We start from the raw sequence: 16,780 nt of genomic DNA, 5'->3' as shown, positions 1-16,780 counted from the left end.
TGCCAGGTCCTAATGTCTCTCATTTACACCTCTCTTCTTCCGTGACTCTTCCAAAGGCCCTAGAGAGGGCTTTTGTGGCTCCTGCCTCACCTGTTCCCCACTTACATCCACCCTCTCCCCAGTCACCAGTGTTCTCCCTAAAGCCTGGCTCCCTCCCCCATTCAGGAAGCACCACCAGCTCCCTGTCATCTCCTCTGAGGTCCCAAGCACCTCCTAGCCAGGCACCCACACTCCAGCTCCTGACTCCAAGCTTTTTTTTTTTTTAAAGAAACACTTACCTTCTGTCTTAGAATCAATACAGAGTATCCATTCCAGGGCAGAAGAGGCCTTAGGCAGTGGGGTTCAGTGACTTGCCCAGGGTCACACAGCAGGAAGTGTTTTGAGACCAGGACCTTCCTCTCCAGCCCTGGCTCTGCCCACTGAGCCACCCCAGCCTGGAGTACTCTTCTTCCTCATCTGCCTCTTGGCTTCCTTCAGGTTCTGGCTAAAAATCTCACCTTTTCTGGAAGTCTTTTTCCCTTCACACATACCTTCCTCCTATCAATCATCTCCCATTTCCCTGGCTGCATTCTATTTGTCCATAGTTGTTGGCCTGTTGTCTCCATTCAGCCGTGAGACCCAGGAGAGAGGAGATGTGCTGCACAAGATGCCCAAGATGGGGGAGCTGCTTAGTTTTCTGACCAGAGGTTCCCTTCAGTGTGGTGTTCAGTGGGATAGTAATAGTACAGCCAGGGAGAGATCGCATGAGCATTTTCCCTATTTTATAGATTAAGAAAGGAATGCTCAGGAAGCATGCTGGCCCTCATCCTCTCTCCTGGGCTGTTGCAGTTCTTTTCTCATGGATCCCCTTTGCCTTGTCTCTCTCTGCTCTGGTCTATCTTCCACTTGGCTGCCAAACTGGTCTGTCTGCACTGCAGTTCATCACACATCTCCGGCCATTTGCCTGGCTGGCTCTCTAGTGCCCAGGATGCTCTCCCTCCCTCCCTGGCTCCCCTCAGGACTCCACTGGGGTCACTTTGTGTGAGAGGCGTCCCCTCAGTAGTGACCCTTTAAGCCAGCTTGATGCTACTTGGGTGGGGTTCTTCTTAGGAGGTTCTAGAGTCCTGGATAGCATGGTCCTTCTTCATGCACTCTCCTCTCCTGGAGGGAAAGCTGATTGGGAATAGCAGCGAGGGCCTAGCACAGGCTGAATAATCAATGATGGACGGACTTGCCCCCAGCCTTGACCTCCGAGCCCAGCTCCTTCCCTTCCACCACGCCAATGTTCACTCTTAGAACTAAGGGAAGCTGAAGCTGAGGCTCTGTTTTCTGTCAGTATCTCCAGGTTTGCCGGAGTTCCGGAGGAATTCCTAACCGCATGGAAAAACTGGTACGTAGGGCAGCCTTCCTAGCGGGAGGGGGGAGGAGGGGCTTCATGGGTAACAGCACTGCCCTTTCTGCTCTACAGGTTAAGCTCTCAGGCTCCCACCTGACGCCCCAGTGCTATGCCTTCATCTCTTATGTGCAGGTAAGAGACCAGAAATGGATTCCTCTGAAACGGGGCATGACAGGGATGACAAAGCTAAGATCTACAATATACCAGATATCCAGCATGGATTTCTTTCCTATCCACAGAAGGAAGTTAGATACGATGATTTCCCAAGTTAGCCACAAAACCGAGATCAGAACAGAGCCCCCAAGTCTCCCGTCTCCTGCTGGGCACTCTGGGACAGTGATGGCAAACCTTTTAGAGGTGGAATGCCGGGCCCCTCCCTCCCTGAGACCTAATGCCACTGCTTCTCACATCAGAGAGAGGAAGAACTCCCCTTGGGCTGCTGGGCAGAGGGGTGGGGGCATGTGAAAAAATATTTTCAGGCACCATGGAGAGGGGAAGGGGAGCAGCTCTGCCAAATCCCTCTGCCTTTCTAGTAATGAACTGGGGACAGTTATTACATTATTATCATTACATGGGGGGGACGGGGACAGGCATGTGCCATCTTTGGCACCCATGCCATAGTTTCACCATCACTGATCTAGGAACATCCCTACAAGACACTCTAAGAAGCTTTCCAAGAAAGTAGACATTTCTCTGCATTCATAGTTTGTACTCTGCAAGAATCCTTTCATTTGGAAAAAAGCATTTCTTGTGGAGTATTTAGAGTGGGAAAAGAATATATACTTGGGATGGGTGACGCAGTGATCCTAAAACCCCTAGAAGCCTAATGAGAATATGAGCAAAGGGGCAGTGAGGAAGGCATTATGCAAGAGGGCAGCTAATGAGCCGGATCTCCCACATGGAGCTGGGCTTTGGTTCCTCAGTCCAGCTGAATACAGACAGAGAACCCTTCTCTGTGCCCTCTGCATGCTCAGAGGCAGAGGCCTGGAGGGACAACCTAATGAGCATTTTGCTTTTGATTCCTTTAGAACATCCAGAATGAAAGCCTAAGCTTTGCAGGAGAGAAGAAGAAGGAGAAAATTGCTGCTGTTTCCACAGCCATGGTGAGCTTCTGCCAAAAGGGTTAAATCCTGATGTGCTTTAGTGATTCATTCAGCCCTCAAACATTTTACAGTGATCTAACTTGCATTTATTTTTTGTTCAATTGAAATATCTCCATTTAAGGTTAAAAACTTTTTGCAAAAGGTGTGGGACATCCAGATAATTCAGTGGTTAGAGCACCAGATAGGAGGGGCTGGGTTCAAATTTAGCCTCAGACACTTCCTAGTGTAAGGATTTGGGGAAGGGGAATAAGGAACAGTTTGTAACAGGGAATGGATGAAGTGAAGGGACAGAGGGAATAAGGATGGCAGGTGAGGTAAAGGGAGAGATAATCACTGGGCTGAGAGATGATCTTAGTATTCTCCCTTTCCCTCACACTCAACCCACAAGAGAGGTACCCCTGAGCTGATGTTAAGGCAGGATGAACAAGGGCAGTGTCTCAATGAGAAGACTTCTGGGGAATAATGGAATTTACTCTTCTCAAAGCTTGGCTGGTATTTGATACCCCAGAAGTCCCACTTGTCTGGCAACCTGACTGTCCTTGTTGGCTTTTGTTGTTTTGTAGCCAAGGCTAAATGGCTAGCCCTAGCCCACCACCCTCTCTTTCTTTGTTCTTCTATGATTTGAATCTGACTGCAAGTTCCTTCAATATAAAGTTGTTTAATAGTTCAAGTAATAAAGAAGGGGGGGGATAGGTTTGTGGGAGTAGGAGACCCTACAGGTTGTCTTTGTTTCTACTTCATCTGATGGCTCAGCCTAAGCTTCTCTTTCTCCTTCCTCTCTAATCACTGTCACTCTCCTAAACTAAACAGATGTCAAGTGTCCTTCCTGGAAATGTCAAGGGATGGAAAGGGTCTTCAGGGTGATCCTGTGAAGTTTAAGGGATCAGCCCCTTTCAGAAGCAGTTGTTATTTTGTTCTTCCTTTAGTTGATGCTCTCAAGATATCAGGAATCTTCTCTCTTCAGGGTAAGGGAAATGGAGGCAAGGCTTTGTCACCACAGGTCGGGATCTCCAGCTCGGGTCCTAGCTCCTCTCTCACCAGAGTTCAGAGGGCAAAGACCTTTTTTTTCAGCCTATTCTCTCCCACAAGCCTCTTCTGCTCCAATTGCTACTCCCCCACCCAGTACATTCTAAATGATGGTTTCTCAGACTCCATTTTCCTTTCCACACTAGCTGTGACCTCTGGGGCAAGTCACTTTCCCCCAGGTACCTGGCCCATGCTTCTCTTCTGTTTTAGAGTTGATACTAAGGCAGAAGGTAAGAGTTCTAAAAAGAACAAAAATTAAAACGTAGGTGTCAATTTTTCTTGCAGAAAAGGTAGAGATATCAAGCTCTGTTCTGTGGGTCAATGTGTAATGGCCATCAGAAGTCCTCTGTTCTCACCTTCCCTCCCAACATTCTCATTATCTAGAGGAAACTGGGACTGAGAAGTGAGTTTGCCCTAAGAGATTTAACTTGAATTTAGGTCTCCTTTCTCCAATTTGGTGCTCTTGCCCTTTACCACTTGGTCAGGGAGACGGGCAAGCAATCACTTGCCTCTACACATGATGCCTGAAGGATCGTGGGATCTTGGCAAAGCACATCTGTCCATGGAACTGGAAAAGGAGGTATGAGTGCTGAAGAGGCTTACAATTCCAATGGCCAAAGCAACCAAAGACATTTGCAGATAGTAAAATGGACCTACCACAACCCATTCTTCAAGAGCAAATCACTTTGGAATAGTATTTGACAAATCCTGAATTCATCAACAAGGTTTGCAGCTCCACCTGGTTAAAGCAGCTTTAGTTTATTTTGTTCTGGTATCTGAGGTAATATTAACTCCCCACTAATGGACTGGAGGGCTCATATGCCACAAAATGTTGGTTTTAATACCTGTCTTCTCTTTTCTTTATAGGCTAGGGTTCTTCGGGAGACCAAGCCCATTCCTAACCTAATCTTTGCCATTGAACAATATGAGAAATTTCTTATCCACCTTTCTAAGAAGTCTAAGGTAATTGCAATCTTAGTACTGAATGGCAACAAAAAAATGTAAAGCAAATTGAGCAGATAATACTTAGCATTTATGTAGTTTTGTGAAGTGTTTTACACATCTCATTTAATTTTCACAACAATCCTTGGAGGAAACTTCTATTACAGTTGTATCTCGCTATATTGTGGTTCACTTGTCGCAGCTTCACTGTGGTTTTTTTTTTCTTAATATATATCTAATTCTGTATGGCGGAGTTTTCACTATATCCCAGGATTTGGGGGGTGGGGGGCAAAAACCACCAGTTTATTGAATGAAAAATCCAACAGCAACTCACCCACCCACCCACTGCCCAACCAAGAGAGCAGCTGTGCCTAGTCAAGAGGCTTTGGACTGCAGGACTGAGTTACATGCCCCAGGGGGCACAGGAGGGCTAAGAAGGGAGACTGCCTTTCTGTGCAAGCCTCTGGGATGGGGACAAGCTCAGGGGCAGGAAGGGGGTCTCAGTGGACAGAACACTGACTGGAGGGCCAAGGCCTGTAGCCCCCCCTCTGAGTGGGAGAGGGGGAAGCTAGGACTCAGATGTGCTTTCACCACGAGGAGGAATGAGACCTGTGGACATACAGCTAGGCTGGGGCAAGAACAAAGGGTGGAGGGATCCTAGCAGAGACTCGTTTGATCTGGGAGGCTGCCCACAGAGGGAGAAGGGAGAAGGAACAGGTGCTGGGGTGGGAGCCTGGGGGAAGGCAGGACTAGGCTAGAATGTGGGTGAGCAAGAGTGTTGGGAGCAGAGAAGCCAGAGGACAGGGCCTGGCGCACAGGGGAGTCCCATCGAATGATGAGAGAACAGGCCAGAGCAGGGTGGTGGGAGCAGAAGCCAAAGAGTTCTCGAAGACACACACACAACATCAACAGGACACTTATGGGGACGCTGGGCAGGGCCCCTTGAAGTGGGGCCCAGGGACAGAGGGGCCCTTTCCTGTCATGCCCAGCTGGCCAGGAGACCAAGAGGCTGAGCCCCCGATTGCCCCTTTATGCTGGCCAGCCAGCTGGCTCTGTCCCTTTGGCCTCAGGCCACCCCTCTGTCCCCCTCAGGAAAGCTGAGCTGACTTGAGACAGAGATGACATGGGGGGGGGGGGGGGTTGGAACTAACTCCCAGCCAATAGCTGGAGACCCATGGGTGTCCCTCACCAGCGCTGTGTTCTATATCTTGGGCACTGATTGGCTCAGTGACTATAGATAGCGTTGGTCTGCTCTCCCACTACTTTGCAGATTTTCACCTATTGCTAGGGTGTCTGGGACATAACTCCAGCGATAGGTAAGGGATTACTTCATACTCATTTTACAGATAAGTAAACTGAGGCTGATAACAGTGAATAGACTCAATCAGGGTCACAAAACTATTAAATATCTGAGACTGGATTTGAACTTTGGTCTTTTTGAATTCAAAACCATCCTCCACTAGAAGGAACCAAAAGACCAATAGTGTACATACGTACAGTATGATTTTAAAAGCTCTGGAGGAGAGGACACTTAGGTAATGGAAAAACTCTACTGTTACAGGTGAACTTAATGCAGTACATGAAGCTCAGCACCTCCAGAGACTTCAGAATCAATGGGGACATCTTGGACACAGCTCTCCAGGAGCAAGAAATTGATGCTGAGAATGAAGGAGTGGCCGATCAGGTAAGCTGTCTTTTCTCTCTATCATGTACAAAGTGTGTGTTTGGAAACTGTTTCAAAGCCCAGGTAAACAGCTGAGAGGGAATAAAGATTTGCAAAAACGTTTGCCTCCCAACACTCCTTTGAAGTAGGTGGTACAGGCACCATTTACAAAGGAGAAAACTGGGCCTCAGAGATGTTGGGAGTCACTGACTCAAGCCAAGTACCTCCTGCCTGTCCCACACACCTGCCACCTGCTTTCGCCCTAAATTAGGAAGCCTAAAGAACTAGGAGAGGAGCATTTCCTCCAAAAAAGCAGGACTGATACAAGCTTTGATAAAAGTTTCCATTTCATAATTTTATTGAACATCATTTCTCTCTCCTTCCAGACTGCTGCATCTGAGCCGAGAAAAGACAGTCAAGAGCCAGCCAAGAAGAAGAGGAAAAAAAAATGAAATCCCTGAGGCTACCGTGTGACTTCTGATCGCTCTAGGACCTATAATGCCTTATTCCTTTTTGGCCTTCAGACTGTGGCCACAGCACTGTGGTTCTGAACCCACCAAAATGAACTCTACTCTTCTTGGCATAATGGAATGCCTTATATAGCAGCACATAAATATTTATCTATAATAAATAATTTCTTTTTTTTTCCTCCTTCTTTTGGACAAATGACTAACACAAGCCCTGTTTCAGACAGGGAGAAGGTAGGTAGGAACCTTCATCAGTGTTAATGTTCCACAGGAACAAATGAGATGCCTTCAGGTCATGGCATGTTCCAGGCTTAGCTTCTTTTCTCCAAGGAGCCTTTGGTGAGTTTAATTATTTGATAAATATCCAGTGCTTCACCTAAAAGACAATTACAGTTAGTTAGAGGGACTTGTCTTGTGACTCAGGAATGATTAAAAATAGGACAGCAGAGTGGCTAAGAATGTTAGTTCCCCAAAACAGCAAGGTTCTATCCAAATATGGTTTCATTTGGCAGAATGAATCATATTTCATTTTTTTTAATTATTTTTTTTATTGAAAAAACCTCCTAAACTTAATTCAGCTGTAATATCTGCATTCTTTAGGTAGAAATGGGAGGACACCATGCACTCACCTTGGGGGATCCCATATCTCCTTTCTAGTCCAGTTGGGTTGGAAGGCGTCTTACAATCCATCGTCACTTCCTTCCTCAAGCATCGGTCAATATCAACTGCACTGAAAAACGCCACAGACTGGGGCAGATCATTCAGACCTAGTTTATAGGCAAACATGCATCTGAAAGAGACCAAATATTCTTTTAAGTGGACAATCCCCCAAGTCAAAGACTGACAGAAACCATCACACCTCTCTATTTTGCTCTCAAGCCATTAGATGTATGGTTTTCCACAGAATCCTAATACCAGCCATCCAAAGGGCAATAGGTTCCCCTAAACCTAAACTCCACTGAGTTAACCAAATTTAGCTTTTTTAAAGAAGGGTGAAAAAACAAGTACCTCAACATGAATGAGCAATATAGTTTAATAATTGTCATATTCCTCTAATTTAACCTAATCAATATCAAAAACTCACATGAAAGAACAATTTTCTTTTTAAAAAATCAGTCATCAAAACACTGAGACCAGCAAAGTTCCAGAGTTATGTACCAGTATGTAAATAAACTGATTTTGCTCAGATTAGTGTTCTTGTTTATTCATGTACAGATTCAACTACCATTCTTGGATTAGAAAAACAAAGGCTTTTTCTAAGACTCCTTTAACCAGGATTCGATTGGTAAAACAGCCGAAAGAGTTAAAATGCTACTCCAGTGACACCTCATAGAATGGAGATGACTGGGTTATCCAAGGCTATGCCAAAAGAGCCAAAGCCCTTTATATAGAAGGTTCTAGCATGCTTGAAAGACTTGAAGTTAATATCATCACTGATGGGCTGACTACTTAGTGATAAATTATTTACTTCATCGGTTGCCATGCCTTCTGCAGTGACTAATAGAGTGGCATAAAAGGACTGGGGGCAGTGCTAAGAATACAGTTTCTATCTATAAACTATACTGTATCAATGTGTTTCAATGAAAGAGATGACCAAGTAAGTAAAAGGTAATTGGTGGAATTGAATCATGTCAATCTTAACTTCATTATGAATCATGAATTTGGGTGGGAAAAAATATCTATTTCAACATAATTGGTTTCTATTGTAAACCCATGTGTTTGAATTTGTGCATTTAAAAACATTATTGGTCTTTGTGGTGGCCAAAAATTGGAAAACGAGGGGATGCCCTTCAATTGGAGAATGGCTGAACAAACTGTGGTATATGTTGGTGATGGAATACTATTGTGCTAAAAGGAATAATAAAGTGGAGGAATTCCATGGAGACTGGAACAACCTCCAGGAAGTGATGCAGAGCAAGAGGAGCAGAACCAGGAGAACATTGTACACAGAGACTGACACACTGTGGTACAATCGAAGGTAATGGACTTCTCCATTAGTGGCAATGCAATGTCCCTGAACAATCTGCAGGGATCTAAAAAACACTATCCACAAGCAGAGGATAAACTGTGGGAGTAAAAACACTGAAGAAAAGCAACTGCTTGACTACAGGTGGAGGGGATATGACTGAGGAGAGACACTAAATGAACATTAATGCAAATACCAACAACAGGGAAATGGGTTTGAATCAAGAACACGTGATACCGTGGGCTATGGGAGAGGTGGGGGGGGGGGGGGGGAAGAAAATGATCTTTGTTTCCAATGAATAGTGTTTGGAAATGACCAAATAAAAATTAAAAAATAATAAAAACATTATTGGGAAGAATCCATGAGACAAAATAGGTTAATATAAATGAAATACACAAATGAAACCAAAAGATAAAATTTGAAGCTAAACAAGATGACAAAGGTTCTCCCTGGATGGGCAAATAAAACTTGACAGGAGATTTCATCTTGCCCCAAAGGGCAGAATCAAGAACAACAGGTGGAAGTTGTAAGGGGGTCCATTTAAGTTTCATGCCAGGAAAAACTCCTTAATAGAGCTGCCCAAAAGTGGAACAGGCTGCCTTGAGAAGTACCAAGTTCCCTGCTCTGTCAGTCTGAGTAGAGGCTAGATGACCAGCTGATGAATATGGCAAAAATGGGGATTCCTTTGGGGTATGGGCTGTATAAATTGGCCACTGAAGCCCTCTCCAATTCTCAGATTCTAATTGTATAATTTCCTGATACTGGTTGAGACGATAGAGTTAGTTTCACAATGGCTCTGTGGCCCTAAATGGACTTGTTCTGTTAAGTCAGAAATACGAAGGTCCGAAGTTCCATCATTTTTATTAACGCTGACTCCCAATTGTGCTAAGTTGTGGAATACCATGTCTCAAAAATAAATGGAGAAGTGCAAGTGTGCATGAAGGTCATATTGCCAACAGAGAATTACACAGGAGAAGCAATACGCTGTTGGAGGGAATAGCCATCTTGAGATCTCAGATCTCTCAAAGAATTAAACTTACAATGGTAACATAAAGGAGGTTTGAAGCAGCAGAAATAGAACAATGACAAAGGTGGACATGAAATTAATCTCACACCCAACTGTTTAAATATTCCTATCACTCACTTGCCTGTGTCTCCTGTGAATTTAGGTCCTCTGACTAAATCCAGAACTCTCTCTACCTGTGCCATTCTCATTCTATCCAAAGTATAGGTTGATTGCATTTGGAAGTTTTAATCAGGCTTTTCATAGGATCTCTCCTTCCTTTTCAATAAAATGTTGGCATATAAGTTATAATTAACTTTATGTTGGTGGGGTTTGGGAGGGGGGCAAATGATTGATGTAGAATGATGTGAATAGAGTACCTAGATTTTAGCAAAGTATTCAATAAGTTGTCGCCTACTCTTCTTGTGGAGAGGATAGAGAGATAGTAGTATCAGCTAGAGCCACAGCTGGTTAGATGGCCAAACTCAGAGGAATTATGTAGCGTTGGCGTGACAAGAAGTCTCCAGTATAGTGCCCCTGAGACCTTCACTTGGCCATGTCTTTTAGACATTTTTATTAGTGACTGATAAAGGGGTAGATAATATGCTGATCAGATTTGCACGATTGGAAGGAATCTATAACATACTGGATAACTAGTCTGGAACAGGTATTCCTAATTGGCATCCATGAAGTTACTTTTTAAAAATTGGATTTTAATAGAATTGGTTTCTTTTGTAATCCCATGTTTCCTGTGTATTTCATACATTTAAAAACATTATTCTGAGAAAGGCTTCACTGGCTTCACCAGAATGTTAAATGTGTCCATGGCACAAAAAGTGTTAAAAACCTCCTTGAACCCTGGGCTTAAAAGACAAAGACAAAATTCAGTAAGAAAAAGTACAAAGCAATCAACTCACAAATCCAAGATAGAAGGGACATGCATAGTTCTGAAAATATCTGGGAATCTCAGGGATCTATTATTAGCACAGTATGTCAGGAGTGCAAATATCAAAGTTGGGACGTCCTGGGTTTGTATCTGGCCTCAGACAGTTTCTAGCTATGTGACTTTGAACAAGTCGCTTAATCCCCATTGCCTAGCCCTTACTAAGACAGATGATACGGGTTGAAAAAAATTATTTTAAGTGTAATGTGGCAGCCAAAAAAACCAACGCAGGCCTGGGCTGAATAAGCAAGAGCCTAACTTCCCCATGGACATGACTATGCTACTGTCCCCAGAGTTTGTGCTGGGTTCTGGGCACTATAGTTAATTCGGACATTGATAAAATGGAGTTTCTAGAGGAGAGCAAACTAGGAAGTTGAAGGGCATTAAATCCATGTCAGATGAGAACTCGAAGAGGGAAATGGGAATGCTTAACTTGGAGAAGACCCAAAGGGGACAGAAGTATCTTTATTCAAGGGGCTATTATTACATGGAGGGGGATTAAATTGATTCTGTGGCCCCAGAAGGCAGAACCAGGGGCAATGGGTGGAAGTTGGTAAGGGAGGCCCACTTTGCTCATTTAGAACTCCTGTCAAAAAGGAAAATGAAATAAATCCAGCATGGTTTATTCTTGAAATGATGCTTGCTCTTGTGTTATGTTCACATACACAGCTGTACATGGTAGAGCTAAACAAAAATGGCAGAGACTTAACACTGCTATCACGCTGTACAACAGGAATCCACACAAGACACTGATCATCGCAGGCTATCCCTAAACATGTTTTCCTCAGAACATACAAACTAATTCACATAGGAAGCACTACAAAAACGTGCTCTGGTTGCACAATTCTGCTCCAACACCAATCATAGAGCGGAACATCCGTTCAGTTGATTGTTGGAAAGGTCAGGGAGCAGGGTAGGGAATGCTGCATACTGCCAGGCTCAGGCAATACAACGACCGACTCTGCTTAACTGTTTTTCTTTGTTGTTGTTACTGGAGGAGGAGACTTTCTGGAAATGACTGATAGGAAGAGGGAGGGCACCAATACACTTTAGGGTAAATGATTCAATAAATGGGAAGTCGCTCTTCGGCTCCTGGAACCTTACCTTGTCAAAAGGTTTGTGATCTGCAAGGCAAGGGCTGCACGGTAACGATCTTTTTCTGTAACCAGGTAGCGGACCTCGTCGTGAATGCTGATACAAAAACGGCCACTGATGTCAAATTCTTCAAACAGCCACTTCATGGCCACCAGCATGAGATGCAGGTAATCCACAGCTGAACTCTGTACCACCCAGTTCACTCGGCTGGTCACAAACTGCAGCGAGGGAAGACGACAAATGAGATGGTGGAAGTTACAGAGAATGCCAAGACCCAAAATCCCCGGGCACAGTCTGTGGAACTCGGTCCCACAAGGAGAATCACATCTGTGTGGCGCTCTCGCCACAGGTCCCCACGTGGCACTTCTCCCAGTGCAGTGAGGCTGCTCTGCCTCCAGGACATGATCCATGTGTGTCCAGGTGAAGGAGCCATACTGGCCTGTGACAAGAAAGCAGACTCACCTCCCCTTGGACCACTGCAGGCTCCAGGGCACGAGAAATCTGGCAGCCCAGCACAGGAGTCCTAGGGGCATCGGACATGGCGATGCTCTCCAATTTATTGAACATTTCTGACTCTGTCCCTCCTGCCCAGGCTCGATCAGCTACTAAATTCCATTTTTTTCTATAAGACCTGAAAGGCCACAAGAAAACAAGTTCTCAAATTTAGTATCTAGCCACAACAAGATCCTGCCACCACTCAAACAGGAACATCTAAAGAAAACTCAACACTCTTACTCTCTGGGGATGCAGTAGGGCAAAGAGATTGTTAGTAATTTTATAAATAGAGAATTAAGGCATATAGTAGGATTATTTATTCAAGATCCTGGGAAACACCAATATCACAAGGAAGGCAAAACTTATCTTATAGTGTTCCCCACATAACACATTTAGATAACTTTTGTTAGTTACAAATAATTTTTAGATATATCATCTCACTTAATCCTATAATAATCATGTGATAGTAGAACTATTACCCCATTTTACAGATGAGTAAATTGAGGCATGGCGAGGTTAAATGACTTGCGGTACTTCCTTTTGCTTACATCATGCTTCTTTGCATCCCATTTATGTACATGTGTCTTTCTCCTTGCACCAAACTAAGTTTCTTGAAAACAAGTCTAAATCCTATCTATATGTCCCAATAGCACCTACCATGGTGCCTTTAACCTAGAAGAAGCTTAATAAATATTAATTTAATTAAGTTGAAAGGCAGATGTTAGTTTTGTAATGCCTTCAAAATGACATCTCATCTGTGGTCCCCTATTCCTGGAGATTTATGCAGATTCCCATCTACTCCCTTTTAATCTATCCTACATACCACTGCCAAATTAAACTTCCTAAAATGATATTTTCATCCTGTCACCATTTCCCTGCTCAAGAACACACCATGGCTCATTATTGCAGGATCAATCCTGGAACTTGAAACCACTAGTTCCATGGCAGCCATTCTTAAGAAGCAGACCCCCTTCTCTTACATCCTGGAAGCTGCTTTCTGGATCTTCCTTAGGTCTTGAAGGGAAACCCAACCGTCTTCTTTCCTGTCCACTTGAATCCCCAGTTCCTTGACTAGCCACTCGCCATCCTTTGACAGTTGATACCTTCAACAAAAAGAAGAGCCAGTTCACAAGGATTTAGTGAGTGCCTATCCTGTGGTCAGCCAATGCTGTGAGAAATACAGTTTTCTTTCCATAAAGGAATTTACAGGGTACCATAAGACATGCAAAAGACTTTCTAATAAAAATAATACATAGATACTTAATAATTTCAAAGTAAACCAGGGAGGAAAGGTCATTACTAAGGATCAGTGACAACCTAGAAGAAGGAGCATGAAAGCTGAAATTTAAAGGACAAATATTGAGAAAAAACAGGGAAAGACATTTCATAAAAGAGAAACAACATGAGCAAAGTTCTGATGACAAAAATATTACATGCCAGGTACTATGTTAATCCCTGTACAAATATCTCATTTGATCCTCAAAACAACTTTGGGAGATAGGCACTATTGTTCTCATTTTACAGATTAGGAAACTGAGGCAAAAATCAGTTAAGTTACCCAAAATCACATAGATAGTTAAAGTGTCTAAGGCTTGATTTGAACTTGGGTCTTCCTGATTTCAGGGCCAGTGCTCTATTCACCATACCACTGTGAACTTTAAAACTATTCCACCCTAATCAGACCGTACTTTAGAAGATCTGATTTAGCTTGTTTCCTAATAAATAACAATAGAGATACTTGGACTAACAGAATCAGGTCTTGGGAACCCTGAATTTCTCCACCCTCCTTAGTTTAACAAGATTAGGAAGGTCTGCACCAAACTCAAGATTTAATTATCTGAGGAAATGGCCTTCAACAGACATGTGCAGAAAAAGCGGACAGACCCCTGGGCTGTCCTAAGTCAAGCTAAGCTATCATTGGTACAGATGAGACACAGGAAAGTGACATAAAACTGTCTAAAGCACGTCACTTCCTCTCTCTTCCTCTTTCCCTAGAGAGGTGACTCTGGCTGGCAGCTTGCTAGGCGTTCCGACAATCTTGGAGTGGTGGCAGTTATTTTGTCTGGGTTTGGCAGTGAGTTTGCCCTGGAGCTGATTTCAGGTTAGGGCATGTTGGCTTAGCCCTTTCCTTTTTGGAGTTCAAGCTGACTCCTTCCTCCTTCATACTCCAAAACCTTATCTCCTAATCTCCCTGCTCGGTACTAGCCAGGCAGCTGGAGGGGGGGGGGGGGGGGGGGACCTACTCCTTTCCTTCTTCCTTCTCCTTAATCTCCTCCACTATCAACTAAATCACCATAAAATTTCCAGCTGACTTGGTTGTTTTATTAGGATTTTACAAATAAAATCCTTGGTGACCAAAATAATTATTACATTCAGTCTCAACCATAATTTTAACCTTTACACCACCTAGCTGCCCTAATAAAAAAAGTCATCCCTCCAATTGATAAATGGTTGAAGAATTTGAACAGATAGGTTCAGTGTTTTTTTTTTCCTTACCTTCCATCTTAGAATCAATGCTATTTATTGGTTCCAAGGCAGAAGAGCAGTAAGGGCTAAGCAAGGGGAGTTCAGTGACTTGCCTCAAGTTACACAGTTAGGAAATGTCTGAGGCCAAATTTGAACCCAGGACCAACTTTCTGTTAGCCTGGCTCTCAATCCAATGAGAAAACCTAGGCAGTTTTCAAAGGAAACTACAAGCTATCAACAGTTATGACAAAAATGCTCCAAATCATCAATAGAGAAATGAAAATTAAAGCACTAAGGTATTACCTTCTATATCTATCAGGTTGGCAAAAAAGGAAAATGGCAGAATTTAGAGGGGCTGTGGGCAAATTGATTTAGCCATTCTACAAAGCAATTTGGTATCCAAAAGACACTAAACTGTGTTACTAAACATGACCTCAGACCAATAACAGCAATAACACTAAATCTATACTTGAAAGAGGAAAAAGATGGTATTTTTCTATAAAAGTACTCACAGCAGCTTCTTTTTGAAGTGGCAAATAACTGCAAACTAACGAAGTTCCCATCAGTTGGGGAGTGGCAGAACAAAATATGGTATATGAATATATTGGAATACTACTATGCCATAAAAAGAGACAATGGAAGATGGTTTCTGAGAAACCTGAAAAGACTTTTACAAACTGATGCAAAGTGAGGAGAACAATTTATGCAAGAACATTAAAGATGAAAAACTTAAGAATTCAAATACACACAGTGACCAATCAGGATTCCAAAGGGTCAATGATTGAAACATAATAGCTTCCTCCAGGCAGAGAAGTGACTGACTGAAGATACAGAATGCAAAATTGTACATGACCAGTGCAAGAAATGTGTTTTGTCTGATCATATGTGCATTTGTTACAAGGATTTAGGGTTTTTTTAATGGAAAAAAGAACGTGGGAGAGAGAAAATAAATTCTTGATGTTGAAAATAAATAAATCTTAATCCCTCTTTAATACTTATTCAAAATATATTGTCCAGATGTGGAATCAAGATGACCAAAGTGAGAGGCTGCAATTTTACCTTAACTCCCCCCAAAACCTCCTCCACAACAACCTATAAAGCAGATCAGCCTGAATTCTGATTTGGAAAACCAAGAAAGTCCTAGGAAGTCATTTTTCCAGCACAGGGAAGCACAGGAAGACAGAACTCTGGACACCAGGGATTAGACATGGGCTCAGCACAAGAACAGAGCAGCATCAGATGGAAGGGGCACCAGACTGTGTCAGATGCAGATCAAAGCACATTTTTTTTCACGTTTGTTTATTTATGGTTTTATTTGGGGGGTTTGGTTTTATATGAGAATTCTCTTACAAAAATTACCAATATAGAAGCATGTTTTGCATGATAATATATTATTACACATATTAATAATATGACCCAAATCAAATTGCTTACCATCTCCGAGATTGGGGGGGGGGGGGGAATTTGGTAAGCAATTTGATTTAGGACAGTTTGGATTTTATAATTTCAGAAATATATATTGAAAATTGTTATTTGGAAAATAAAATATTTTTGAATATAAAAACACACACACAGTTGAGCAGAAAAATTCATCTTACCCAAAAGGGAAGAAGGGAGTTAAAAGAAGGGAGGAGAGATAAAAAAGAGGGTAGATTAAGGGAGGCAGGAGTCAGAAGCAAAATAGATTCTTAAGGAAGGGATAGTAAGAAAAAAGAGGTATAAGAATAGGATGGTGGGAAAGATACAGCAATCATGCATGTGAATGAATAAACTTACCCATTAAACAGAAGAAATGTAGCAGAATGGATTCAAAACCAGAATCCAACAATATTGTTGTTTAGAAGAAACACACTTCCAGGGGTGGAGGGGATATGACTGAGGAGAGACTCTAAATGAACACTCTAATGCAAATACCAACAACATGGAAATGGGTTTGAATCAAGAACACATGTGATACCCAGTGGAATCGCGCGTGGGCTATGGGAGAGGTGGTGGGAGGGGGGGGAAGGGAAGAAAAGAAAATGATCTTTGTTTCCAATGAATAATGTTTGGAAATGACCAAATTAAAAAAAAGAAGAAAAAGAAAAAGAAACACACTTGAAAGAGAAAAATATACAGAATTAAGAGACTAGAGGGGCAGTTAGATGGCTCAGTGGATGGAGAGTCAGGCCTGAGGAAGGAAGACCTTGGGTTCAAATCTAGCCTGATACTGCCTAGCTATGTGACCCTGGGCAAG

At 42.9% G+C, this 16,780-nt stretch overlaps 2 protein-coding genes across 9 annotated transcripts in view; one reads left to right on the top strand and one right to left on the bottom strand.

Annotated features, from left to right (window-relative positions):
* The window catches only part of FANCI (FA complementation group I), a 71,055-nt gene extending 63,291 nt beyond the window's left edge, over nucleotides 1–7,764 (top strand). For all 4 annotated transcript variants that reach the window (XM_056806550.1, XM_016427651.2, XM_007479350.3 and 1 more), the window contains 6 exons: nucleotides 1,316–1,369; nucleotides 1,448–1,507; nucleotides 2,404–2,478; nucleotides 4,372–4,467; nucleotides 6,008–6,130; nucleotides 6,496–7,764. In XM_056806550.1, coding sequence (XP_056662528.1) covers nucleotides 1,316–1,369; nucleotides 1,448–1,507; nucleotides 2,404–2,478; nucleotides 4,372–4,467; nucleotides 6,008–6,130; nucleotides 6,496–6,561 — 474 coding nt within the window. In that variant the 3' untranslated portion in view covers nucleotides 6,562–7,764. The remainder of the gene's footprint in view (nucleotides 1–1,315; nucleotides 1,370–1,447; nucleotides 1,508–2,403; nucleotides 2,479–4,371; nucleotides 4,468–6,007; nucleotides 6,131–6,495) is intronic.
* POLG (DNA polymerase gamma, catalytic subunit) overlaps nucleotides 6,439–16,780 on the bottom strand; it is a 32,760-nt gene continuing 22,418 nt past the window's right edge. For 2 of the 5 annotated variants that reach the window (XM_056806561.1, XM_056806564.1), the window contains 4 exons: nucleotides 13,059–13,181; nucleotides 12,046–12,214; nucleotides 11,593–11,801; nucleotides 6,439–7,366 (listed from right to left, as the gene is read on the bottom strand). In XM_056806561.1, coding sequence (XP_056662539.1) covers nucleotides 7,111–7,366; nucleotides 11,593–11,801; nucleotides 12,046–12,214; nucleotides 13,059–13,181 — 757 coding nt within the window. In that variant the 3' untranslated portion in view covers nucleotides 6,439–7,110. Of the gene's footprint in view, nucleotides 7,367–11,592; nucleotides 11,802–12,045; nucleotides 12,215–12,969; nucleotides 13,182–16,780 lie in introns of those variants that run through there. The other 3 variants (XM_056806567.1, XR_008913716.1, XR_008913717.1) reach the window with 3 other exon arrangements.

Source organism: Monodelphis domestica, chromosome 1 (assembly GCF_027887165.1).
Source record: "Monodelphis domestica isolate mMonDom1 chromosome 1, mMonDom1.pri, whole genome shotgun sequence".
Lineage (NCBI taxonomy): Eukaryota > Metazoa > Chordata > Mammalia > Didelphimorphia > Didelphidae > Monodelphis > Monodelphis domestica.
Note: the sequence above shows the minus strand (reverse complement) of the source record. Positions and strands in the feature narration are given on the sequence as shown.